This window comes from Dioscorea cayenensis, chromosome 10, assembly GCF_009730915.1.
Source record: "Dioscorea cayenensis subsp. rotundata cultivar TDr96_F1 chromosome 10, TDr96_F1_v2_PseudoChromosome.rev07_lg8_w22 25.fasta, whole genome shotgun sequence".
Lineage (NCBI taxonomy): Eukaryota > Viridiplantae > Streptophyta > Magnoliopsida > Dioscoreales > Dioscoreaceae > Dioscorea > Dioscorea cayenensis.
This window is the reverse complement of record NC_052480.1, coordinates 6,322,864-6,350,374: the sequence shown is the minus strand read 5'-3', so window position 1 is coordinate 6,350,374 and position 27,511 is coordinate 6,322,864. Positions and strand designations below refer to the sequence as shown.

General features: G+C 33.8%; 4 protein-coding genes across 4 annotated transcripts; 3 read left to right on the top strand and 1 right to left on the bottom strand.

Moving 5' to 3' along the window:
- The first annotated feature begins 1,184 nt into the window (after nt 1-1,184).
- Nucleotides 1,185-8,389, top strand: LOC120270889 (angio-associated migratory cell protein). The gene is made up of 12 exons (XM_039277962.1): nt 1,185-1,375; nt 1,469-1,513; nt 2,353-2,394; nt 3,269-3,388; nt 4,644-4,789; nt 4,899-5,046; nt 5,144-5,227; nt 6,348-6,463; nt 6,993-7,051; nt 7,588-7,678; nt 7,768-7,995; nt 8,120-8,389. Exons 1-11 carry the CDS (start codon nt 1,285-1,287, stop codon nt 7,993-7,995), a joined length of 1,170 nt encoding a protein of 389 aa, XP_039133896.1. The 5' UTR covers nt 1,185-1,284; the 3' UTR covers nt 8,120-8,389.
- Nucleotides 8,390-9,259: 870 nt separating this feature from the next.
- On the top strand, nt 9,260-13,323 carry LOC120270915 (CBBY-like protein). Its single transcript, XM_039277995.1, has 8 exons — nt 9,260-9,604; nt 10,148-10,218; nt 10,574-10,732; nt 11,436-11,502; nt 11,742-11,837; nt 12,047-12,093; nt 12,468-12,548; nt 12,914-13,323. The coding sequence occupies exons 1-8, from the start codon at nt 9,467-9,469 to the stop codon at nt 12,957-12,959; spliced, it is 705 nt and encodes a 234-aa protein (XP_039133929.1). The 5' UTR covers nt 9,260-9,466; the 3' UTR covers nt 12,960-13,323.
- A 493-nt stretch (nt 13,324-13,816) lies between these two features.
- On the bottom strand, nt 13,817-17,802 carry LOC120270729 (peroxisomal membrane protein 13). Its single transcript, XM_039277801.1, has 5 exons — nt 17,626-17,802; nt 15,229-15,453; nt 14,808-15,142; nt 14,373-14,465; nt 13,817-14,296 (listed from the first exon to the last, which is right to left on the bottom strand). The coding sequence occupies exons 1-5, from the start codon at nt 17,642-17,644 to the stop codon at nt 14,093-14,095; spliced, it is 876 nt and encodes a 291-aa protein (XP_039133735.1). The 5' UTR covers nt 17,645-17,802; the 3' UTR covers nt 13,817-14,092.
- Nucleotides 17,803-21,395: 3,593 nt separating this feature from the next.
- Nucleotides 21,396-26,736, top strand: LOC120270518 (isocitrate dehydrogenase [NAD] regulatory subunit 1, mitochondrial). The gene is made up of 4 exons (XM_039277550.1): nt 21,396-22,070; nt 22,960-23,199; nt 25,593-25,671; nt 26,197-26,736. The coding sequence occupies exons 1-4, from the start codon at nt 21,534-21,536 to the stop codon at nt 26,469-26,471; spliced, it is 1,131 nt and encodes a 376-aa protein (XP_039133484.1). The 5' UTR covers nt 21,396-21,533; the 3' UTR covers nt 26,472-26,736.
- The last annotated feature ends 775 nt before the right edge of the window (nt 26,737-27,511 follow it).

Sequence of the window (27,511 nt, the reverse complement as noted above, 5' to 3'; positions counted from 1 at the left end):
CCACCCTTCCCCCTCCCTTTACAACAATAGGAGTAGTGGTTGCCTATTAGGCCATCCAAGCTACTAAGCCGTCATTGTAGAGAGATGAGGGCATGAGAGAATTTTTTAGGGCATCATCATTGCCTCTGTACCTGATTTCAAGGCGAGCTGAGACTCTCGGACAAGTGCACCAAAGAGGGGAGCGGTAGTCGGGAGCAAAGGCGCGAGAGAGAATAGGGCGGCCAGGCTTTCATCCCAAAATTTCAGAGAACCTAGGGCATGAGTGAGAGAAGGATCGGGATCTACAACACGAGAGAGAGAGAGGAGGCGGACCAACCTCTTTGGCTTAGAATAGAAGCTAGGGCATAGACACGAGAGAGAGAGAGAGAGAGAGAGAGAGAGAGAGAGAGAGAGAGTGTGTGTGTGTGTGTGTGTGTGGTGAGTGGCTGCTGGGATTGGGGGTACAACAGAGAGGGAGCGATTACCGGGCACTCGTGCCATAAGAGAGGGAAGCGGTGGCCAGGAGCGGGGATGCATGAGAGAGAGGAGTGGTGGACGGGAGCTGGGAACACGAGAGGAGAACAGCTGTCGGGATTAGGGGCACTACAGAGAAGGGAGCGGCTCCCGGGCACTCATGCCGCAAGAGAGAGGAAAGCGACAGCAGGGCACTCATGCTGCAATAGAGAGGAAAGCTTCGGGCGGGAACGACAGTGTAGGAGATAGGGGAATGGTGGACGGGAGCTGGGATCCTAGAAAGCTAGGGTATAGACACGAGAGAGAGATAAAGAGACAAAATGTCTATCATTTTATTAATTTTTTTTTTATTTTTAAAAATTAAAAAAATAAAAGAGGAGAGAGAACCACTGTCACATTACTAGCCACATCAGTCGTGTGGCTGGTTCGTGTGAGCGGTTCGCTCTATATAGCATTACTCTATTATTTATAATGATATATAATTTAACACCCCTTTTTTTCATGGTCAACCAAAAAAACAAAAAAAAGTTCCATGAAAAATACAAAGGAAAAAAAGGGTAAAAGAAAAGAAAGAAAGAAAGAGCTATCACACATGTTCAGAAATTTCGGATTTTTTTTTTTGTAAATTTATAAACTAATTTAATAATTTTATGATATTTTTGGAATATGTTGAAAAAAATAAAAATATATCACAATAGATAAAATTTCAGGGGCTTATAAGCAAAAAAACCCTGGCGGCTACAGCAAGTGTTTTCATCTCCCTAGTTGAAGAAGCCCTGCAAAATCCTGCAAAACCCTACTTCGATTTCTCTATATTTTTCTGGTGATCAAATGAATCCGCACGAAGACGAGGATTCCGAGCACGGAGAGGTCTTTTTGGACGAGGACGATGTCGTTCAGGTCATCCCCGTTGATGATGAAGGTCCCTTCGTTGTTTCCTAGTTTTATCCTCTCTTTCTCTCTTGGTTTCTTTTGATTTTTCATGTGTTTTTTTTTTCTTCTCATGTTTAAACAGAACTTCCAGATCGGGATGATGATTTGGATTCGGATGTTGATCATGGTATGGTTGTTTTTCTATTTTTTTTATTTTTTAAATTGTTTGTCTCCTTTAGCAGTGATTTGTGGACATTATGGGTGAGTTTGGCTTTCTCTCTGAGAAAAATGTTTTCATTTTGATGTTTAATGTATGATTTAACTGGTTTTTTATTAGAATTTAAGACATTTTGCTTTCTTCCTGACATTTTTGTTTTTTTTCCAATTGGAGAAAATGATTGAATTCGGTTGATCTCCCGGGAAATTATTTGTTCACCTTTAACCGAAATATGAGGGGCAATATGTACAGATTTCGCATGGGGAAAAGTTTTGATCTTTAAGATTCATTGTATGCTTTGCGTAGTGTTGATTATAAAGTTAAGGTATTATTTTTATTTTTATTTTTTATTTGTGTGTATGCGGGCACAGGTGGAAATGATTGAATTTAGAAAATTATTGCATCAGGATGATTTGAATTATTTTGGAAATATCTAGTTCGATGATTTTCCTTAGTCGATGTTCTCTTTTCTATGCCATAATTATTATTGCCAAACACCATGCCTTAACAAACTTTTTATTTTTCCTGGTAAAATTATGATTTTGAAGTTTGAAAAAGAGCAACTTTTGGAAGTATTATTCTGTTTACCCAAATAAGTTTATTTATTCTCCTCAAGAAAATAATAGAATCCATAAATCATGTAAATTCAAGATCTTTATTCTGATTAGAATTTTCTGGTTTCATGGCATTTCTAATGATATCCTTCTAACTTCCAACCCTCAATACCCAAATCATAGGAATTTGCTATGATACATCCTTTTATTCTGTAGTTAAACATCTAAGATTTATTTTCCACTTTTTTCTTGCAGAAGAAGCTGATGATTCCATGCACACATTTACAGGCCACTCAGGTAAGTTGTTGAAAGAATCTATACTAGTGTTGATAACTTTAAAACTATTACTGCTATATAGAATGTCGTTGTTTGTGGGCACTTGATGTTCTCTACAGCTATAGTAATCTTATTTGGTGCATATAATTTCTATTTTGGAAAGTAAATCTAAAGAACATAATCTAGAGTGCAACTCAATTATTGTACCAACAAATAAGATATTGCAAATTCTTAGTAACTGTAGGCTAGTATTGATCCAAATCCCATGTGGCATACCTGTTTTTAACTGTGATTAGGAAATGATCCTTTTAAAACAATTTATGGAAAAATACTCATACCAAATGAAGGTGAAGTTATTTGATGACTTCGCATAAGTTCTTAACCGTGTGATTAACACATGATTAGATTTTAACTGTGATTAGGAAATGATCCTTTTAAAACAATTTATGGAAAAACACTCATACCAAATGAAGGTGAAGTTATTTGATGACTTCGCATATGTAATATCAACTGTGCACTTGGCCAAGGTAGACAATGTTCTGTTGGGCTGATTACACCAAATAAAGGCCAAATTATTTGATGATTTCTCATGCCTAATTTCAACTGTGTGATTGGCCAAGGTAAACAATGTTCTGTCAGGCAGGCTATGTCACTTCAATATGATTTTGTTCATGTGTCAAATAAAAATATCAAGTATGGATCTTGAAGTGCTTAGTGGGCCCGAATTATTTTTGTCTTATGTTTTGATGGTAGTCTTCATTAATTAAGAAATACGCTTCGGTTTTCTAAAATTTCATCTGGTCTTGTATGTTTTGTTGTTACATAATGACTCGAATATCCATGACATTGCCTGTTTTCTTATTCCTCTAATGGCGGCACATTTATTTTGATGTAGATGAGCTTTATGCTGTCGCATGCAGTCCTACAGATGCAACTCTTGTTGCTACAGGAGGCAAAGATGATAAGGGTTTTTTGTGGAGGATAGGTTCTGCGGACTTGAATTTAGAACTACAAGGTTTGTATGACTTGTTAATTTCCTACCCTGATTTTGGGCCTTTAGTACAATCTATCTTTATATATGCATACCTGCGTGTGTGTGCGCGCTCGCATGCCTTCCATGATCCATCTGTTTTAGAGGATTAGCTGTTTAACTGTTTAATGCGTAGAAAAGATCACAAGGAGTGGCCTGTAAACTGGTCCTATGGAATAATATGAACTATAAACTCATGATTGTATTCTTATGTATGATGAATCAATTTGTTACAGCATCTTCAATAGAATTGCTACTCCATTATTTTGTGTGAGAACCTATGGGTTTTGAGTTTTTGGCCCTTGTGCTAGAATGCCTTCCTGATTTTATAAAGGACAGGCATTATGAATCAATCATACACTGCCTGCAAAATATGCTATTATTTGTCTTAAAATACATTCTGTTGATTTAAAGAATGGATACCATATGCTTCTTTCTGACTTTGATGTATGTGAAAGGAGCACTACAGATGCCATAGAGGACATTTGTGTTTAGATGCCTCTCAAAATGTTTGCTGCATTTATTTACATTTGTGATTAAAATCATAGAAACCCTTGAGGTTGACCTGCTGGAGTTCAATTGAGTCTTGCCAAGTGAACTTCTATTGGGGTGTGTAAATGAAGATGATATGGGTTAAAATGTAGCTGGGCTTGTTGCGTTCTATTATGAAGCACTATCGAGCATTTGGATTTGAAGGAGATCATGACTACATGATGTCTTGACAATTCATCACACAAGATTCACAACCTTGGTGGTAAAGATGTTTAGACAATTGAAGACTCATAATTGTTCTCTCAATAGCCATAGGAGTTCTTTCAAGTTGTTAAGTCATCAGTTTTGAATTTATAAGAGGGGGTTGATGTAATAGTTGAGAAAATACCCTTAATTTTGATATCTGAGATTGTTGCGTATGACCTAGTTTTGGTTCAAGCTATGTAAGCCAGTTCTTCACCGAAATGTCATTGATTTAGCTGGAGAATTTTCTTATAGCATTTACAAGTGCATTGGAATTAGTTATTCACATGGAATCCACACTGGGGAATATAATTTTACACTAGCTGTGTTTGTTATGAAGTCATGCTTGTGATAAGTGTGTTGAGTCTCGGGTACTCTTAACGGATGTTAATTTTTATGCAGCTTGGTAATAAACAGTAAAATTTTGTCATGTGTGTTTTGTATTTGTTAAGGTTTAGATTTAACCATCTTCAAAATTTTCTGCTATGACTGTCATCTTATATAGGTCATAAAGATACAGTTTCTACATTGGGATTCAGTTATGATGGGAGGTACCTTGCATCTGGAAGTTTTGATGGGATTATTCAAATTTGGGACACATCTTTAGGCAATCTCAAATGTACACTTGAAGGGCCCCAAGGCAGTGTCGAGGTGAGGACTCAAAAACAATGTTGTCTTGGTGGTTCTTTGAATTTTATATTTTATTTGATTTCATCTTTATGTTTCATGCATAACTAGAGGTTTTTCTTGCATTTTCCAGTGGATCAAATGGCACCCAAGAGGATATTTAATTTTAGCAGGATCTGAAGATTCTAATGTGTGGATGTGGAATGCTGAAAAAAATGCTTATCTCAATATGTTTTCTGGTCATAGCAGCGCGGTGACGTGTGGTGATTTCACCCCAGATGGTAGTCTGGATTAGTGATTGCAATGTTCTTGTGCTTGCCAAAGTATTTGAATGTTTTTGGTTTTGCTGATTCATTTCCAACTCTTGGGCCCTTGAAGGTAAAAGTATTTGCACTGGTTCTGATGATCAGTCACTGAGGATATGGAACCCAAAAACTGGGCAGAGTATCCATGTTGTTAGAGGTATTTGTTCTGTCTTTTCATGTTGCACCCCTCCTTTCTTCACCAAAAATTACTGCATGTATTTGTACATCCATGTGCCATCTATTTTTTTTTATCCATATTCTTTCACTGAGTGTTGCCTAACATCCTGATTATGTCATTTGGTGTTTTATACTTTTGATAACTAATATTCCTTGCATCCTTCAAGACCAACAGGAACATTTTTTTCAATAGTATTCTCTTTTTGTGAGCGAGTGATTTTGCTGATGAGCTTGGTGCACCTTAAGTGAACTCACAATGCAAGCAAGTATTGAGAAATTTTGCTTGTCTTTTGCTCTTCTTCAAGAAAAATCATCATATGCTTAAATTTCAAGTTTGGATTTCTCAGTTATTTGTCATATGCTGTGTGATGTTTATAAATGAGGATAGTAGCACCAGGAAATGGTCCATTGCTTTCCATTCATGTTTTCTCCTATGTCTTAGTTAACTGATAATTATCTCTAAATTTTTAATATTTATGTTGTTTGAGCATCTCTTTGCATACAATTTAAACTTTCTAAACCTTTCTAAGAAGGGATTTTTTTTTTTCATTATACTTACTCATATCTTTTGAATCTCCTTTATATGGAGGGCAAACATAAATATCAGTGGTCCATTAGATACATCAAAGCCCTTTGAGATACATTTATGGCCTCTTTTCAATAGGATCAAGGAAAACCTTTGTTAATCTCTATGTAGAAAAGCACCAGAGTCTATCAGATTATGAATGGACCATTTCTTGGCATATTCAAGTTTTTTCTTACTAGGTGAGGATATCTTCAGGAATAATGAATCATATAGTACTGTGTATCTTAAGTCCCATTCTTTGGTTGCATAATAGAATATTAGCTTTGTTAGGTGCAATTGATTGTTAGATAGGTGGTATGTACATGTCACTAATCTATGTTTGACTATTTATGTCAGATTGGTGTCGATCCTCTGTACATCAGGTTTTCTTGTTTTAACATGATTAATCTGTTTGGAAGTGAATAATATCACTATAGTTGTTACCAGATCATTATTCAATTTTTTTGCATCTACTTAAACCAAGAACAATTAAGTTACATGGTTGATTTTTAATTTAAGATCATCAATTTTGTAGGTCATCCCTATCATACTGATGGATTGACGTGCATGTCTATAACATCCGACTCTGCTTTTGCTATTACTGGTGCAAAAGATAGCTCAGTCCACATGGTGAATATAACTACTGGAAAGGTCTGTACTCTGTTCTCTTCTGCAGTGTTTACTTCACATAATCAAACTTCTTTAAAAAAGAAATCCAGCTTTGTCTTTTCAAATCAGATTGATATTTCAATTTATAAGTTTCACAAAGTGTTGTATTCTACTTAGAGCAACAATTTGATTGTTGAGTTGTCGATGTTGTAGTTTCTTTTTGACTTTAGCATTGAATAGGTCTAGTACCCCTTTAGCCTTGGGAGGTTGGCATGTTTCAGTAGTTCAATTTATTGTTTGTTATAATATACTAGCTATTATTTTATGCAATCTTCATCAATTCCCTATTGCAGGAAAAAAAAAATTAAATGTAGTGTTAGTAATTAAGACATGTGTCACAATAACGTAATTCAAATTGATACTTGTTTCTGATGGAATATCTGTTGTTGTTGCATAGTTATCAGGGAATGGCTGCTGTTAGAATTCTATGGTGGTTGTATGCTTTTAATAATCTCATACAGTGTCAGAGAGCATACTGATAAGTTCTGTTGTGCTGGAATTTTATCCATAGGTGATCAGCTCATTGCTCGCTCACTCTGACTCTATTGAGTGTATTTCCCTTTCATCAAGGTATGGCTCTTATATTTAATGTGTCAATTTCTTGTTGAGTTTTATGTTATAGCTGTGACAACTCTTCTATCTAATTGACTGCTATGATTTTCTTTTAAGTTATTTAAGTTTTGGTCTTTAATTATACTGGGAAATGTATAACATGACCTATTATACCATTATAATAACAGCAAGATTCCCTCCCATTTTTTTTAGTTAATCTGATCTTGCATCTGAATATAGCCCATGTTTGAATATTTGTTGAAATTTGTGGAGTTATGAACAGTATTTCTCCTTATCCCATACTCGATGAACATACTCTGCCACCATTTCAATGCCAGTGATGAATGTGAATCGTCGACAAATAAAGAAGATTAACAGAGATGAACTCCTTTCATCTGATTTACAGAATGATTGTTTCTTCTAGTTTGCTGCAATTAACCAAATTTTATTCTGTGTTATTTGTCTTGTTTAATCTTTGTCCTGACAAATGCCAAACTTAAGTTAAAACGAAATTATTAAATATCGATGAACTAACTTGAAAATCTTCCACACAGCTACCCTTGGGCTGCAACAGGAAGCATCGATCAGAAGCTCATTATTTGGGATCTGCAACGGTCATCCCCTCGCTGCACATGCGATCATGAAGTCCGTATACCCAATTCACAAGCAATCTCTTGTTTTTTTTTTTTTCCATTTACTTCTCATTCTTATGTATACCTTTCGGATCTGCCCAGGAAGGTGTAACATGCCTGGTATGGCTGGGAACAACTCAATACATCGCTACCGGCTGTGTGGACGGGAAGGTGCGAATCTGGAACAGCCTTTCCGGGGATTGTGCCCAGACTTTCAATGGTCATCTTGATGTCGTCCAAGCCCTTGCAGTTTCAGCTGATGGAAACTCCCTCGTCTCAGTTTCAAACGATCATACCGCCCGTGTGTTTGGAATCTCTGAGTTTCGATAGGTAATGCCTTCTTTTTCCCCAACTATTCCAATCAAGAACTTCAACATTAATCCAAATTTTATAAGCTTTTTGGGTATGGCTTGTAAAACTTGTTATCTTTAATACATAATCACCCTTTGTTCAGGTGGGAAACTGGTCATCGGAGACGAGTGAATATGAGCTTGAGAAAACCAATGGAAGAAAAGATTTGATGCAATGTTAATCGTTTATCTGAAATTTTCCCAAGATATATACATAGAAATGTGCTTTGTGATGCCACCAATCTGTTAATTATTTTTAATCAGCTTGTGTTTGTGATTCATTTGAGGTTTGTAGTTATAATTATGTTTGGCCTTGTATCTTGATTTGTATGTCATTTAATATATATGATTACTTGGGGTGGAAGCTTAACCAATTTTGTTGTTAGAGTGGTTTGTTTTTTTCACTTGTACCCCTCCAAATAGGTTTAATTGTCTGGTCTTTTTAAATTATTATTTATTTCTATGTTTTAGTAAATGTATTGGTTAATTAAACAGTTAAAATTAAATTAAATTAAATTAAATTTTGCCCATAAATCCCATAGGTTTCAAACATTTGATTTTCAACCCATTAAAATATCTCTATTTTCTCACTGCCCATGGTTAATATTTGGATGGGTTGTAGTAAAGAAATACATCAAACAAAACAAACTAATCTATATTTAGGAGATGCTATATTTACATAATAAGTTAAATCTATCTCTAAATTCTAAAAATTATAAAATATTATAAAATTCTATTTAAAACCTTAAAATTCGAAATTCAAATACACAATAAAATTTTATACTCAAAAGTCTAAAAATTCTAAATCTTAAATACTAAATCCTAAAAGTTACTATTTATAATTAAAAATTTAAATTTAGGATTTATATATAATAAAATGACTGAGAAAAAAAAAATAATGCTGACATAAATAATAACGCGGCATGCATGTCATTAGAGAAAGCTATTTAAAAACCTATTTTTGTAAAAATATAATTACTCATATAAAACACCTATAAATTTTTCCTTGACTATTTATCCACATGACTATCTGATTATTATTATTATTATTATTATTATTATTATTTTTGAACATGTAATTAGAATTATGATTAGAATATAAATAGCATTCATTTTTGCACATCAACCATAAATTTATTTTTGGAGTCCATTCTAGCCTCACACAATGCATTTGTGGCGGGTTCACAAGATAAGACTCTAAATATTGACCGTTAGTGTGGGTATATATATATAAAGAAATAATTTGAAAGAAAGGAGAATGAGAAGCATGGCCATGGCTTTCCAATCCAGCTGCTTCTTGGGGGATCCTACCCAAAAAAAGCCATCTTTCTTCGTTCCTTTGCTTAAAGATTGCTTCTTTTCCTAATTTCGAGCTGAACCTGAGAGCTAAGAGTGCTGTCTCGGAGAGGAGGTGTGGAATTGGAGTGATTTTTCCACCAAGTAGGAAGAGGATGGTGGTTTGTTTGGCATCATCGTCTTCTGCTGCTCCATCGACACTCCCTGCTGCGCTGCTCTTTGATTGTGATGGCGTGCTTGTTGATACTGAGAAGGATGGTCATCGGGTCTCCTTTAATGATACATTTGCTGAGGTGGGGGTTCTTGCTGTCACTCTCTTTGGGGTTTTAGGGCAAGCTTTTGTTAGTTTGATTCATTTAGTTTTGTCATCGGAGATTGTTTGATTATTGGTATTGATATGAGCTTTTTAGGTCATGGCGTGATTTTAATCACAAAAGTTTCTTTTTCTTTAGGTATGTTCATTCAATTTCATAATTGAGCATAGTTTGATTATTGATATTGCTTAGGTTCTTGAGGTATCGGTAATTATTTTCAAAATGTTTTTTTTATTTGTTCCTCTTTTAGTTTGATAATGTTGGTGTTTAATAGCTAAGAAAATGCTTGTTGTATCTAATGTTGCCTGTAATGAATCTAATCACTGGAATTGTCATTGATTGTCTAGTCTTTATTGCATTCTGCTGCTGTTTTACTAGTGATTGGTGATTCAGAATTTAGTCCCTAGTTGCTCAATTGGCAATGTTGGAATTTTCTTCTTTAATTTTATTTTTTCCTGTTATGATTGACTATCAACTCTTTTATATATATATATATATATATATACTTTTATGCATACACAGAAAGAATTGGGTGTCACTTGGGATGTAGACTTGTATGGTGAACTGCTCAAGATTGGTGGTGGAAAGGAAAGGTATGTTCATATCTTTTTAGGTTTTTGAGCATGTATTTATAGAATCCAAAGATAAGTGTGGATGTTCTGATTGTTTAACAGATTGATTTTAAGTATTTGGATGAGATGATTAAGTGCTGGTTAATTGAGGTTTAGTGTGCTCTTATTTTTGAAGATCCACATTTGGTGGGATTTCTTAGTGTTATAGTTTTCCACAGCTACTGTAATACAGGAAAATAGTTTTTCCCTTGTTCTAACTGTCATATGCGTTAATAAAACCCAGGAGAACAATCTACACTATTCAATGACTAATTCTCGATTGTTATTATGCTCTGTTTGACTGCAATGTGGGTTCTGATGCCTCATTGTCATTTAGAATGACAGCATATTTTAACAAGACAAGTTGGCCTGATAATGCTCCAAAGACGGAAGGAGAAAGGAAAGACTTCATAGCTTCTCTTCATAAAAGAAAGACAGAATTGTTTATGGCCCTTATTGAGAAAAAACAGCTTCCCCTTCGACCTGGTGTTGCGAGGTGAATATTTCATGCTTTTAGTTCACTTGACTCTTGTTGATATATGGAATAGTTATTTGCATGTCTCCTGTTTAAAGTTACAATGAAACTGGTGAGAAAACCAACTAGAACAGATAATATTTGAGGATACATGTCAACTGAGAATTCTAGCCTATGTTGCCTCCAATTACCTTAACTGTCAGTTGAAATGGATAATTATCCATCTCACTGCACCTATCATTGCTTTCATATCACTTTGTCTTTTGTTTCAATGAAGGATTTGCAATTCCTCCCTTTGTTAAAATGTCATAGAGAGTCTGATTTTTGTCTCTGCCACCTGATTGTGAGGGCAGGTTTGCTTAGTTATGCATTATCTTCTGTGGTGGCTAATTTTTACTTGTTCTCTTGAATGTATGCAAGTCTATTAAATAGGCACAAACCAATAATGCTTCAGTAATAGGCTTTTACTTCATGGTGAGAAAAAATCTGGAAAAATTCTCTTTCTTACATGATCAATAGTTACATTTAGTCAGATCGGGGATTCATAAAAAATATTTGTAGCATGTTGCATAAAGCTTCCTTAAATGAAAACTTTACTAAATTCATGTGTGAGAACCATAGAAACCCACTCCAACGACTCCAGTCTTTCAACAGTTGTTATTTTTTTATTTTGTCCTTTTCCATTATATCATGTTCACATTCTTTGAACTATTGAATTATTTAGGCTGATCGACGAGGCATTAGCTAAAGGGGTCAAAGTAGCTGTTTGCAGTACATCTAATGAGAAGGCGGTATGCATTAGCAGGTTCCAAAACAAATGCATATGCCATCGCATTGAATGTGTTTACAGTTGAAGTTAAACTTACTGACATCAAGTTCACATTATTTTCTTTCTTTGCAAAATTAAAATAGCTTTTTGAATGGGAAGGACCCCACATTTATGTTCAGTACAATCATCCATATTTGTTTCCTTGTTCTTGTGATGCATTAAGCCAAATATTCTTACACCCGTAAATCAAAATGATGGCAGGTCTCTGCTGTAGTTTCTTTCTTATTAGGTCCTGAGAGAGCAAACAAGATCGATATATTTGCAGGTGATGTTGTTCCTCGTAAGAAACCTGATCCGGTAATTCCCTACCACAAGGTTTTTCTTCGCTAAAAAATATAATTTGTGATCGGCAATAATCTATCGGATGGCTTCTTTAGCACTTGTTTACATTTTAAGAAAAATTGGTGTGATGCCCATTTTTTCCCTTTTCTTATATTCATTTGGAGTTTGAACATATTGATTGGGACTATTTTTCGGCTAAATTTTGATACTAATTTCTTTTGCAGGCCATTTATTTATTAGCAGCCAGTACTCTTGGAGTTGAGCCATCAAGGTCTTTTTATTGTCTTAATTTGAAATGTGCAATATGTGTCTGTAAATGTTACCATCATGGAAACATTAGGAATTTATTGACCAAATTTTCTTTCTCTAGTCTCAGCATTTTATTTGTACAAAAAAGCCTTTGAATTTTTATTCTTTGTCAGTTGCTATGTTATTTGTCTTACGCACTCACAGTCTGCATAATACAAGATTTATGCAGAAATCATAGAGTACAATCTTCTTGTATAACCAGTTTCAAAATATTTCTCACCGGAGACAAATCTGTGGACTTCTTTCTCTATATAAAAAACTTCCATCTTATTTGATATCTTTAGTTGCAAGTGCTTTTGCCACTATGAATTTTATCGATTTCCCTGAACTTTTCAGCTGTGTGGTGGTGGAAGACAGTGCAATCGGTCTTACAGCAGCCAAAGCCGCTGGCATGAAGTGCATAGTAACCAAGAGCAGGTAAGAACACTTCATTCATAGGCAGCATATTGAGCCATTGATAACCTCATTTACAAACTTGCTGATGTTGTTTCTCATATCAGTCATGAATTTTAGAGATAATACCAGTTGTTTCAGTTTCGTCAGTCAAGAATTTTTACCTTGTGAAGCACAATATCCGAGCTACGGTGAAAGTAGTCTAATTTCTGCACATATTGAGCAGAAACACATATTTTCAGTTTGGCGAGTAAATTGAAAGATGAAAACAATGGAATAGGCATTGATTTGATTTTATTCATGTATATAGCTATTTTTTTTTAGAAGATCTTGATGAATTTCCACATTTTGTTTCTAACATTTTGCTGTTTACTCTTGGTTTCTCTCAGTTTACACAGCAGAAGAGGACTTCTTAACGGCGGATGCAGTATTTGATTGCATTGGAGACCCTCCCGAGGAGCATTTTGACTTGACATTCTGCGCTAATCTTCTTCAAAAGCAATACGTGAGCTAGCAGCTCGAAAATGCCTGTCCGTCTTGCTCTCGAGTTATGATATGCCACCACCACCACAAACATGAAATGCAGGAAAACTTTTAGGCTGTTTCAGTAAAAACCCAAAAGTGATAAGAAAGATGTATTCTATTTGGAATCACTAAAATTCTTTGTGGATTTTGTCGCAAGCTCAGACAACCTTTGTAATGGCTATGCGAAATGACTACTATTAGATTTCCTCAAAACAGTAAGTTTTCGGACATAAGAAGCAATAAAACATATATGTGATCATGCTTCTTCAGCATATGCAGGAACATCTACAGTTTCAATTTTTCGTACTTTTGGTTTTTTTACTATAATGGCAAGCCATTCCATTCACATTGCCACTGAGAATATAGGGGCATTTCCAAAGAGTATCTACACTCGAATCCTAACTACAAATACAACAGATCTTTAATACAAACCTGATAAAAGAATATATCTTATAGCTAAAATTTATCGTTACCTCACAGAAATCATTTCTGCCAAGTGTTGTGTGAGATCAAACTTCAACTAAGTTTCAGTCACAACTCCCAAAATATTTGGCATGATTATTTGACACGATTCGAAATAATGATAGTATGCTTTACATACTTTAGTGCAAATATCCGCAATCATATAATATTATATTCCCTGATGATCATAAAACAACAGTAATAAGAAACATAAGGCACATAAGCCATTTGTCATAAGAAAACAGTTCTCATAACTGATGTAATATGATATATATATATATATAGGTCATGAAATCACGCCGACAAATGAAACAATATATAATAACTAAGTATTTGCTTGACTCTTTCTAGAGCAAATTGAAAATGGTTTTATACGCAGAAAGCAACACGGACCAACGACAACATTTACAAAGTTTAATTGTTTGACAACATTTGGTGTCATAACTCGTAATTTATGATTAAACTGGATCATTTCTAGGATCCTTGACCCTCTCCAGTGAACCATCCTTGAAACCACAATATCATGTGCATGGACATGTATTACCATCATTAAACTTCCCAATCTTCTTCAGATGGTTGTTTTAGTTGCCATCACTCCAGACTCCATCCCATGAAACGTTTGCGTCTTTCCGGCCTTCAATGTATTTCTTCTCCGGGGCAGCAGGGAGGCCAGGAGCATCTCTGGCTCCAACTTTGTTGTTTTTCTTGCGCCTTGTCATGAAGCCCAGTAGCCTCAGGACAAACCTTACTAGCTCACCATACAGCAACCCAGACCGGTCAAAGAGCTGAAATGAAAATTTTTAACTGAATAAATTGCTCAATTTTCAAATGGAACTAAATGAGTATTCTGACAGGGATAACCTCTAGCATGGCTGTCATGAACATGTGAAATGCATGAGTATTCTGATCAACAAGAACGGATACTCGGCCAAAGAATTCCACCACACCAGACATCTGCAATCAAGTGTTCAAAAACAACTTGCTTCTGAATTTCCAACTAGCAAGAAATACAAAAAAGCAACCAGAGCATCCCGAACAATTTTTGAAACAACAGAAAACCAAATTTATAAAATTATTCAGTAGTAAAAAAATTCAAGGGGCAACTATTTATTATTAGCTGTATGTGTCAAATAACCTACCTACATTTACTAATATAAACATCAAACTAAAATTGTTTGCTATCTGAATTATCTATTAACAGATTATCAATGAAGTTGGTGAAATTTGAAATTTGCTTAAATTACTTATAATAATTAATAACTTAAAAGCTTATCATGAAAGTGAACTTTGTCTCACCACACGAAGAAAGGACATCCAGAAGCTGGGAGGTGCTGATGGAGGACCAAACGGGTTATTTGGATCCTGATTGCCATATGGACCACCCATGCCCATACCCATGCCCGTGCCCGTGCCCATGCCCATACCATAAGAACCCATTGTGCCATAAGAACCCATTGTGCCACCATACCCACTGTTATACATGCCTCCATACATACCAGAACCCCTATATCCATTGTACATGCTATTGCCATAGCCATATCCACCACTAGGCCCTCCAAACCCACCATATGAACTGTACATCCCTGGGCGGTAACCTGCATTGTTTACGGTACCATAGCCTGTACCATAGCCTGCCAATTGCCAACAAGGATTAGAATGTGGTTAATCAAAACAAAAGATTTGTAAATCAAATGTATCTGGTGTTTAGAGTCAATACCTCCATAATTACTCCCATAATTCTGTTCCCATGGTCTTGGAGGTACAGGTCTACCAAGAGTGTTTCTAGAAGCATTTCCCTCCACGTTAGAAACAATTTCCCCAGGTTTTGCAGTCCCAGACGCCTCAACAACATCACTTGTGCTTCCAGATGATGGTGGCTTGAAAGGCGCAGGACCAGATGAGCTCCCTGCCCGCTCCCAAGGTTTAGGAGGTGGTGAAACACCTATAAAATAATTAAATCATGAAGAAAAATCATGCAGGAAATATCAATTATGTACTTTGACATTTGTGTTCAATCACCATTGAAAAACTTAACAAGAGGGGTGCAACAAAGCACCAAGTATGAAACCAAATGAGCAGTTGAAGAACTACACTCAAGCATATCTAAGAAACAAGAGTCCAATTACAAGTTGTTTTTCAAGAAATTAATCAATCCAATAATGCTTCAAAACATTGACAGATGAGAATAAGAAGGAATTAGGAACTGATGACTAAGATTTCACAAAGACATGGAATTTGTTGATTATTAATTACATGTATTATTAAGTACTAAGCAAATTTGATCAAATTTCATCATCATTGTATTTTGTGTATGTTCAAAAAGTAGATATAGAATTATAATGAAAGAGCTATTCAAGATGTGAAAGATACAATCAGGAATATCCTCTGCTGGCATATGGTGAAATTAAAAAGAGAGCAGGCATCACTGGTGCTAGTGGGCAATCTAGATGTTCATCCTCTTAGGGCATATTTAAAGAATTATACAGGAACACACAGCTGCCACAGATTATTGGGCAAGGCATACGGAAATGCCACCAAATTGACTTTCAAAATGTTGGAACATAGGAAAAATACAAGATGCAGAAGTTAGAAAATAGTAATATAATTTTCTTTATGCAATACAGTTATTACACTCAGCAGCTGAGAATCTCTTCTTATTCCAATCCGCAATTGTAGTGGTATGAATTTTTCTCTTATAGTTCCATGCTAATATTTTCTTTTGCCAATGAATGATGGGAGAACAAAGAAATAAAAACGAAAGCAAGACATAATAGACCAAAAGCACAAAATATATCATATCATCTCTCAATATTTCCGTTCTTGTGGAAAAGCAATTTCTAGCATCAAGAATCCACAGTTTTGCCAAATAATTTAGCAGGCTTGCAAAAATAATTTGCCTGCACATGGGATTCCAACCTATGACAAGTTAAGAGCCACCTTGTTGGCACAGATAAAAAGGTCTGTGTAAAGTAAATCCTAGCCTCTTTACAAGATAATTGCCCTTAAACTAGTGTTCCAATAGTACAAAGAGATATAAAACAGTCAGCTGGTTACAACCAACCATCAGTTAGCACTCGTATTCATCCAATGAGAACTTTTGCTTGCTATCCAAACGAGACAATTAACACAAAGGGGGAAAAACCAGCCACATACAAGACATAATGGCTGCAGAAACAAATGTTGAGTTTCATAGAGAGTATGGATTGAAGAACTTTCTTTAGATGAGCCGGTTGCCAAGCACAAGCCTGTGTTTATAAACAGTGCAAAATGCAGATCTCAATTGTTGGATAGCAAAGGCAGTAAAAGAGCTTCCGCTTCATATAGACAACATGGATTTTATTGTCACTATATTGAGCTAACAATTCCAATGGTTTTGTTCATTTCAGTAGGAAGTTTCTTATTATATTCAGGAATTGAATTTAGGAATTTCTTCTAAAGAAAGGTACAAGTGACAAATTTCTTATCATTCAATGTTCAACAAAAAATTTATGTTGCAAAAACACTGAAGAAGATCAATTGAATTGAACATCCACATAAACTTCCCGCATCCAACCCACAGAAAACCTCCATGCTATGCTATTCAGTCCCTATCAACAGTTATTTCCCAGGCTGAACCTTAATGAACACTAGGTTAATCCCAAAAGGAAGAAATAGTTGAACAAAGTAAAATTAGCCTTTCTCCATACTCAAAATTCTAACATATCTGCCAAAAAACCATAATAAAATTCCCCAAGCTTGCGATTTGATTTTCTAATCCAGAAAACATGCATCATAAAATTTTTAGGGCAAAATCAAAATTGTCCCACAAACCACCCAAAATTCTGTTTTTTTGAACCAACTCAAATTGCTTCCTTAATTGATGAAACAAAAACCTCTCCCTCCCCATAACAGAGCAAAATCATCACCAAATCTCCAATTACAACATACCTTAAACTCAATTGAATCAACAACAGTCCAACAACAAATCACCTATTATTCTAACCATGGAAAAACTTCAAAAAAATCCATACTTCACAACAATCAAACCAATCAATCAAACAGAAAACTCAGAGCATGAAAAATCAAAGCTCAAGGGTTCATAAACCCAACAAATCGAGCAACAAAGGGGCCATACCTTGATTGTCAGAGGCCATGACGATCCGTCCCGAGATGGATCACCCCGGCCGCACCTTCCTCCAGCTCCCAGGCAGCAATTCGATGCTTATTGGGAAGTCGAAGAGATATAGAGATAGAGATAGAGATAGGGATAGGGATACAGAGCGAGAGAGAACAAACAGCGAGGAAATCTCGTGTTTGGGTTTTATTATCAATCAAAACAATGCGCGTTTTTTAACTCTTTATTAATAATAATAATAATAATAATAATAATAATAATAATAATAAGTGGGTTTTATGAATTTATATTTTTTAAAAACAAAATTTTTGAAATTATATTTTCACCCTCATTAAATATTTTATTTATATAATAATGATATGTACTTCCAAAATTGAGAATTTTTGCTTTATTTGCGTACCATTCTGAGTCATTAACAAATGCAAAGTACTGATTTAGATAATTCTTATACTAAATTTTATGAGTCTAAAAAAAGAGATATTTTTATTTATTATTTTATTAGTATTATTATTACTATCATTATTATTGAAAGTAGCAATCAAAGAAATTTTCAAACCTAGGGCTGGTACCAAGGGGCGGCAGGAAGGGGAAGGGAAAGGGAGGCACCCCCTTATTCCCAGTTTATAATATATATATATATATATTATAAATTATATACACACAACGTAATTTAGAATAGCCAACGGTTGCTTACTAATATATATTATAGAATATATACACACATAACACAATGTAGAATAATTAACGGTTGCTTAATCTATTAATACTGAATCTCTTAATTAAGGTTTTCGTTTTAGAAAGGCCCCGAGATCAAAACCTGTGTAAGGTGAGGGTAAAGTGTTGTTGAGCTTGCAAGTGCGCTCCACATCTGTATTTATTCTTGATTTAAACCTTAAATGAGAGTGTATGTTAACTATTTTAAAAAATATATATAATGTAGAATATATATAGATTATATGATATCCTAGTTTTGATCTTGCATATTAGTTTTACATCCAAAAAAAACTCATTTTCTATCGTAACAAATTATTACACAGTTGTAAAATTTATTTTTATGATTTTTTAGCAAGATCTCCCATTTCTAAAAAATAATTTCATATTTATATTCATAATATTAAAAAAAATATATTTGATTTTATTGAATATTATGAGCTTACAAAAAAATATTTGATTTTATTAAATATTATGAGCTTACAAGTCTTGTTATAAAGCTAGTTGAAATTATATTGTATTTGGTCAAATAATTTAAACTCCCACTTTGTAATGATAGTAGTTAGTTGTAAATATATTTTATAATTTAAAATTATTAATTATTATAATTTTAAAATTGGATTAATATTAAAAAAATTATATTTATAATTTTTTCATATTAAATACAGCACCCAGTTTTACCTCGGGTTCCGCCTCTGCTGATGCCTAAATTTAATATTAACAACACTAAAATGAGGTTGTTAACATAAATTATACAATTTTAGTGATTTGATTGAGGAAACTTTATCTTATTGATTTTAATAATAGTTGTAGTTGTAATAAAAGATATAATGAAAATTACTTAACCCTATAATTTGATTCAATTCATCACTACCCTTTTTGAATCATGTATATATATTGCAATATATCCATTTATAATTATCTTTAACTTTGGTGTATCAACTTATCACTATTCTTTTTAAAATATGAAAGGTTTCAGTGCGACCCAATTAAATTATAATTTTTAAAAAAATATATAAAATATTATAATTCTCTATTAGGGTTTAGGGTTTAGGGTTCTACTTTTTTTTCAAATGTATTATCCCTTCCCTTCTTTTTTATTTGTCCATTTTAACTAATTTATATGGATTAAAAAAGTCAATAAAGCTGATCGGTAATTTAAAGTTTATAAAAAATTATATTAGGTTTTCAAAACTATCCTTATTTAAAATCACATTAAATATAAAAAATAAATTTGAAAAAACAATATTTAATGCTTTATAAATTTTTTAAATGAACAAATAAAAATATGAAAGAAAACATCAACAAGTAAAAAGAACATGAGGGAGTGCTTTTTAAATTTTTTTATTTTTAATTTTAAATTTTTGTAATTATTTTAATTAAGTCATGTCAGTCCATCTTCTTAAGAGTTTTGGATTTTTAGGCTATCTCCAACCATGACTCAAAATCCCAAATTTGGGTCATAGTTGGCTCCAACTCACCCAAAATCATGCCCTAAATTTGGATGTGGGGATGAATGACCCCCAAATTAGGGGTCCCACATATTTATTATTTTTTAATCAGTATTTTTTTTATGTTATGCCAAACACAGCAATAATATGGAGAAAAACAAAAGAAAAATAATAGCACACAGAGTATTTTTCTTTTGTTTTTCTCAATATTATTGTTGTGTTTGGCATAACATTTTTATTTTTATTATTATAACTAAAATTATAAAATTAACGATTCATCTTTAATATAATTATAAGTAATTAATTTATATAATTATAAAACTTTATGTGCAATTAATTAATTAATAATAAAAATTTTAATTAAATTAATTTATGATAAATTTATTTAAATTAAAATAGTTAAAAATATATTAAAAACAATGAAAGACACATGCACTATAAATTAATAACATAATACATTCATAAATAATATTGATAATACTGCATAAATATTTTTTTTAAAAGAAACATTCACCCATAAAACCAAGCTATTAAATAACCTTAATAAAAACGAATGCAATGCAAAACCTAATTATATTATAAACAACATATCAATATTTTGGGAAATCAGCACTACTTCCACTAAGATTGTCGAAATAATTTTTTTCAAAAGGATTTGAAGCTAAAGGAGGTTGTTAAAAATATTCTCTTTTTTGCATAATTCATGCTTGTTCAGATTGAATATAAGCAACAATATTATGATCAATAATTGTGCTTAAATCTGTAACCAAAATTTTATTTCCTTCTTTAAGTTCTTTTCATAAAACATTGATAGCACATTTGTCAGAAGGTTCTTAAAATTGATGAGATAATATTTCTTTCCTATATTATGTTGTAATATTATGCATTTGTTATTTGTTTCGTCTATGATTTTTAATGTGATTTGTTATATTGTTGAAAATAATTCATTTTCACATATTTTGTGATTAATAGTAACAATAATAAAAAAAAGGGGCATGCATGAAAAGAATATTATGAGAATAAACCCAATGTTATGAGAATAGTAACAAAAATAAAAAAAGGGATGCGTAAAAAAAGGGGATTTGTAATTAATTTCAAGACTAATAAAAATTATAATTTAAAATAGCAGGGCTTAAAAAAATAAGTTTAGAAAAATAAAAACTACATCCAATATTGGTTATTTTTTTTTGATAAATCATTTAAGTCTAGTGAAATATCATTTGATCACTGAATTTTGATTTATTTCGCAATGCACATTAAAATTACTAATTATTTCATCGGTAAGTTACCCAATGAATTAACATCTTCATTAACTGATGTGGAGGCCATAGATCATTTTTTGACAGTGTGCTGACTAAGTTTTTTTCAGCCTCTAAATCAGCTAGTGAAAATACTAATCTATTTCAGTGACATGCTACTAAAATAATTAATAATTTTAGTAAACATTTAGAAATAAATCAAAATTCAGTATTGAGATGATAATGATATTTGACCAAATTTTTTTAAATCAAACTTGATTTTAAAAAATAAATAAATAAACAAATAACCTCTGATATTCTCACACGGTGAGCTTTTTTGTCACAGGACGCGGTCAGCTGATTCGCTTGGATTGAACCCGAATCTCAAAGCATCGCTTGTCCTCTTCGATCAAACCCCCGTCCTTCTTCCTTCCTTTCCGAAGTTCTCCTTCTCGTGAGAACCTCCTTCTTCAACGTTGCCGCCGAGCTCCAATCCCAAACCCTAGCCATGGCGAGGCGTTCCTTCCCAACCCTACGCCATCTCCTCCGGGCCTCCCAATCCTCTCCCAACCCTTCCCTAGGGCTAGGATTTCCCGAATCCCGCCGATCCGTTACCTACATGCCGCGCCCCGGCGACGGAGCCCCGAGAGCGGTGACTTTGATTCCTGGCGATGGGATCGGCCCTCTGGTCACCGGCGCCGTGCAGCAGGTGATGGATGCGATGCATGCGCCTGTGTACTTTGAGACGTACGAGGTTCATGGGGATATGACGAGTGTCCCGTCGGAGGTCATTGAATCGATTCGGAGGAACAAGGTTTGCCTCAAGGGTGGCCTTGCGACGCCTGTTGGTGGTGGTGTGAGCTCTCTCAATGTGCAATTGAGGAAGGAGCTTGATCTCTATGCATCGCTGGTTAATTGCTTTAATCTTCCTGGATTGCCGACGAGGCATGAGAACGTTGATATCGTTGTGATCAGGGAGAACACGGAGGGTGAGTACTCGGGTTTGGAACATGAGGTGGTTCCTGGCGTCGTCGAAAGTCTTAAGGTAGTGATACTTCTGTAATCAAGCTTGTTTTGATTTTTATTTTTGTGGTTTGGACTTTTTTGTGATATCAATGTTTTAGATTTTTGTCAAATTTATTGTTTTATTTATTTATTTTTTGTCGCTTTAGATCTTGGTACCATCACCTTAGTTTCTTCTCTTAGATTGGATCTTATGTTTATCAAGGGTTATTGACTTGATAAACCCTTGATAAAATAAGAAATTTGGAATTTTTTTTTTTTTAAGGTAAAATTTTGAATTTATCTTACTGGATCGTTACAAAATACACTGTTTTGGTTTTTGGAAGGATACAGAATTGATTCTCAATTTAGAGTTAGGTCCAGTGACTAAATGGATAGTCTTATGGTTCAAAATTCGGGTAAAATAAAAGGAAAGGAGCTTATGTTCTTAAATTTGAATAATTGAATTGCCCAATCTAATTAGATGTTAATAATTAATTAGGAACTGAGGAGGGAAAGGGTTCTCCTGAGAGTGAACCATTGATTCCTTTTTTTTTTTTCTTCCCCTTGTCATCATGTGATTAATCTTTGCACTGATAAGCAAATGCTGTCTATTTTAGCCAGAAACTCATCATGATATGTCTATTCATTTTGAATTATATATTTTTCATGCTGTTGTTCAATGTTTTTTGTGTCCTAGTATGGAGATGATTGATGTGGTAGCTGCAGCCTCCTTTCTGTCATATAGAGGGTCCATATGGATACGCACGTCCAGACTAGCTTCATAAACATGAGTCAATATGGATCACTAATTGGTTTTAGTTAGCTTTCCAAGTTTGCTCTGTTGCTCTAGTCAGTCCCTTAAAGAACTTGTTAATTAATTGTTTATTATTTTTGTTTAGGTTATTTCCTCACTCATACAATTTTCCTAGGTGATAACAAAGTTCTGTTCAGAGCGCATTGCAAAGTATGCTTTTGAGTATGCATATCTGAACAATAGAAAGAAAGTAACGGCAGTGCATAAGGCCAATATCATGAAGCTTGCTGATGGTCTCTTCCTAGAATCTTGCCGTGAGGTTGCAACAAAATACCCTGGAATCAAGTACAATGAGATTATTGTGGATAACTGCTGCATGCAGCTTGTTTCAAAACCAGAGCAATTTGATGTCATGGTAACTACTTTTTATATCATAGCTCTGTTATTTCCAATGGGTCAATTGCAATTCATGCATTTGTGTTAAACCACACATAGGCTTTCATATGCTTGCAATTTATTCACTTGTTAATTGTTGTGCTGTGGCTTTCTTATTGAGTTGTTTTCTTTTTTTTTATTTATTATTTTTTACTTTTAACAAAATTTGATTAAGGTGATCCTCAAGACTTATAATTTTTCTTTTCTATGTTATTAGTATAAATTACTTTAATGCCGTCACAGTCCATAATACAAGTAGTATGGTTTTAGAATTGAATGTATATGTTTATTATCAATGTTAGAGGTGAGAGTATTTTCACTACCAAATTTTGTTGTTCTCTTTTGTTGCTCCAAGTATTGCTAGGTAGTTGTTGTTGTATGATATACATGTTATTCATCAATTGACCAGATAATTTTAAAAAGTATAATTTGATGGGATGTTGCATAACTTCAGAGTTAGTTGATGAAATTTCAGTGACATGCAAAGCTTGCATAGCAGCATAAAGATAGCCAAAATATAGGTAATCTATTGATTATCAAAGATTTGAGGGCAATCTACTTTTATAAAATTCAATGAAATTCATGAAAATGATGAGTGGGCGGTGTTTCTAATGAGATGCAATCTTGAAAATTTGCATCACCTGGTGACCTTCTCTTTTGATCTTCAATCTTTTTCTTAAAGGATGACATTTTTTTTTGCAGGAAATACATTTAACCAAATGTATCCATATCTGTGTTTTGCAATTTAGATTTGTAGCTGCCAACTTTTTTTTTCACACTAAACTAGATAGCCTTATAATGAATTAATTTTTCTTGTCTCAATCAATTCTCCACCATGATGTTTTATGTTCTAAATAGATGGTCATTTATTATTCCTCATATATTTTCCTCCTTGTAAGGGTCCATTTTATGGTAGCTACTAGCTACTGACTTAGGATTAGTATCTGTTTGGATAGATGAAAGATTGTATTATGATGCAATTTTAGAGAGAAAAATGTGCTACTTGTCAAGGCCAGGCAAATTTTTGTCATGGTTGATTGTACATGCAGCTTATTGTGCACCTGTAAACTTTGGTCAGAATATAAATCTGGAAGATTGTTTGTTCTTAGGTTATCTGAATGCTTGATGTACGTTGCATGGGCTCAAGTGACCTATTACCATTAGTTGAACAGCTATGTTATTGAGATATATATAGATTCCATCAACAATTGATTGTTTACTATGGGAAATTTAAACAGCCACATGTGTTCAAGATTGAGCCTCTGCTGATTTCATCCCTTTTTTTGGTATGCAACATATATAGGTGACGTGTGGGAATTATGTTTCCAGAGTAGGATCCATGACAAATTAAATCCAAACTGCATTCCGTCGGCCATCTTATTTGCTGACCTGCTTTTTTATTTGTCCTCATATTTTTGGGAAATCCCTTCTCTTCTTTCTTCACTTGTTTCTTCTCTTGTTGTTGAGCTCCGGTCAAACTCGAAAACTTGACCTATATACTAGCTCTCTTGTTTAAAAAAAGATGCCACTATTCTTTTTAATACTTAATACAATGTAATGAAAAATAAAGCCTAGCATCTGATGTGGTATTAATTGCATGGGCCTGTGACTTGTTTCATGTTAGTGATATGTAAGTTATTTGTTCAAAGGTCCATCACACTTGAAAGCGACTTTTATATCAAAGTGGGGGTAGGGGTAACTATTCTTTGTTTTAGAGTTCCTTTACGTGAACCTAGCATTTTTGAGGTCTTCAATTGGTTTGTTGGTGAAGCTTCCTTTCTTAAGGGTAGCTTGGCGAAGAGAGTGCACGATATGCCATCAACGCAGGCTTGATCTGAGACTAGGCATACATACAATGACATGCTTTCAAGAGAATTAAGTGAGTAAACAATTGCACACAAGCACACAAGTTACATGGAAGGGCCATTTGAGCGTTAAATTTTCTGTCGTAAGTGTGTAATATATCAGTTGTCATAACTCCTAAGCTATAAAATCTATTGCTTCTGTCTCTGTCTTAATAACAGTATTCTCTTAAATTGCTTTCTTGAGCTAGGTGTTTTGTTATGCCTGATATACTGCCCAACGATGCATTTTTTTTTTTTTAATGAAGAACTACCTGTGTCAAAATACACAAATTGAACTCATGCTTCTTTTTATCTATCTCTTGTGAGAAAGTTTTGATTGTCAATAAAACTGGTATACTAGCAGTTGCCAGAAATCTGTTTGCTTTGCACATCTTTGTTCTATGCTCTGAAGGGTATAGTCTAATCTGGTAATGCCTAAGCTGAATGGTACCCATGCTATTTACTTGCAAACTCTTGAGTTTTCTTAATTTCCCCAAATTCATTTTCATGCTTTTTGGTGTGTGTGCAGGTCACACCAAACCTCTATGGTAATCTGGTAGCAAACACAGCTGCAGGTATCGCCGGAGGAACTGGTGTCATGCCAGGAGGTATCTATGTATTCTATGATTTGAATTTACAATTCATATATATTACCAAGTCATTAGATTCTAATGTGAAATACAATTTGCAGTCATCCTCAAATGTTTGACTGATACACTTCACTTATGCCTGACAAAATTGTTTAGTAACCTATTACGAAGTACTTGGGCTAGCGCAATATAAGTGTTTTATGTTTTCCAGCATCCATATGGCATCCATATGACCTGCGGAGGCATCAAAACTTGATAACTGATTGTTGCATATGTGACCCCCATGATGTGCTTTACCAGTGCAGTATAGTTCAGTTAGATTCCTAGAAAACCAGTGAGATCTTTTCCAAAATACTTTCCGAGACTGTATATATGAATGTATTGATAGCTGCAAGTGGAATTATTTAATAGGTCATGACTTCTGTCAAAAGTTATCAGCCTTCTACTTGGCTATCTACCTCAAATTTATAAAACTTCTTATAGATTAACTGTAAAATACTGCAATCTTTGGTCATTCTATTCCTAACCAAGTTCCATTTTAAGGCAATGTCGGGCAAGATCACGCCATATTTGAGCAAGGAGCATCAGCAGGAAATGTAGGAAATGATAAAATCGTGGAGCAGAAAAAGGCAAATCCCGTTGCTTTGCTGTTGTCATCTGCCATGATGCTCCGGCATTTACAGTTCCCATCATTCGCTGACCGGTTAGAAACCGCCGTCAAGCGGGTGATCCTAGAAGGCAAGTACCGGACCAAAGACTTGGGTGGAAGCAGCACCACCCAGGAAGTTACTGATGCAGTGATAGCTCAGCTGGATTAGAATTCTAATCTTGATTCGGCACTCTTTATTTGGGGACCAAGAGGCCAATTGGGTGTCTTAAGCTATCTTCTTTTATTGTGCCATTTTTATGGACTGAATTGAGTGCAAAGAAGGTGATTTCTTTCTGTTTTAATTTTTGTTTCCTTTATAGCAATAATTTACCAATGTCATCAAATCTAGAGAATTTGGACTTGAATTTCTCTTCAGCTTGATGTTCTAATTACAAAAATAAGCTGCAATTGTACTGGTTCACAATTATTTTTCACATCTGTTTTTGAAATTTATATTTCATTTTTAATTGTGTAAGTTTGTTTCAAACATGATCTTTGTGTATATGATGATGCTCGGATAATTTTTGGTATGCCACTGTTTTTTGCTTTGGTTCTGGTGTTGTAGGGTTAATTAATTATCTCATTAGATGCAATTTTTATTTTTAAAATTTATTAATCATAGTGAATAAAAGTAATTATTTAGAAAATTAAAATTTTGTTTTTAAAATATCTATTCTAATTTTTATCATTGCAGTCAAATTTTAGTTTAACTTTATATAATTTTATTCTTCAAATATAATTTTAAACTCTATATCTAAAAACTACCATCCTAATTTTTACCCAACACTTTGTAATTACATGTATCTTTGTTGCAATATAACTTCAGTTATCATCCTAGAATTTGCATGCATCTTTTAAAATACAAAATTCTTTATATTCTTTTTATTATTATTATTATTATTATTATTTACTTTTTTATTTTTTACTTATTATTATTTGTTGCTAGAGAACCAACTAAGAGTTGCATATATGATTATCACCATGGTCACACATTTTCATTAACTCTTAAGAATTGCATCATATAAAAATTGTACAGTAATTAATAAAATGAACTTTAATTGAGAAAAAAAAAAAAATTTATGTATTTTTCTCCTTCCAAAAACTTGAATTCCATACAAAAATTTTCTCAGGAAAACCATTTCAATTTTTCAACCTCTCAACTACGTCGTATTAACCAAAAACCAAAAATAACCAAATTTTTTGAAAATA

Coding starts and splice junctions, on each gene's coding strand:
- LOC120270889 (XM_039277962.1), top strand. CDS start 1,285: ATGAATCCGCACGAAGACGAGGATTCCGAGCACGGAGAGGTCTTTTTG. Junction 3,389..4,643: donor CTTGAATTTAGAACTACAAG/GTTTGTATGACT, acceptor CATCTTATATAG/GTCATAAAGATACAGTTTCT. Junction 5,228..6,347: donor GAGTATCCATGTTGTTAGAG/GTATTTGTTCTG, acceptor TCAATTTTGTAG/GTCATCCCTATCATACTGAT.
- LOC120270915 (XM_039277995.1), top strand. CDS start 9,467: ATGGTGGTTTGTTTGGCATCATCGTCTTCTGCTGCTCCATCGACACTC. Junction 10,219..10,573: donor ATTGGTGGTGGAAAGGAAAG/GTATGTTCATAT, acceptor ATTGTCATTTAG/AATGACAGCATATTTTAACA. Junction 11,503..11,741: donor GTACATCTAATGAGAAGGCG/GTATGCATTAGC, acceptor AAATGATGGCAG/GTCTCTGCTGTAGTTTCTTT.
- LOC120270729 (XM_039277801.1), bottom strand. Junction 15,143..15,228: donor TTATGGGAGTAATTATGGAG/GTATTGACTCTA, acceptor GGCAATTGGCAG/GCTATGGTACAGGCTATGGT. Junction 14,466..14,807: donor GGATGTCCTTTCTTCGTGTG/GTGAGACAAAGT, acceptor ACTTGATTGCAG/ATGTCTGGTGTGGTGGAATT.
- LOC120270518 (XM_039277550.1), top strand. CDS start 21,534: ATGGCGAGGCGTTCCTTCCCAACCCTACGCCATCTCCTCCGGGCCTCC. Junction 22,071..22,959: donor GCGTCGTCGAAAGTCTTAAG/GTAGTGATACTT, acceptor CAATTTTCCTAG/GTGATAACAAAGTTCTGTTC. Junction 23,200..25,592: donor CAGAGCAATTTGATGTCATG/GTAACTACTTTT, acceptor GTGTGTGTGCAG/GTCACACCAAACCTCTATGG.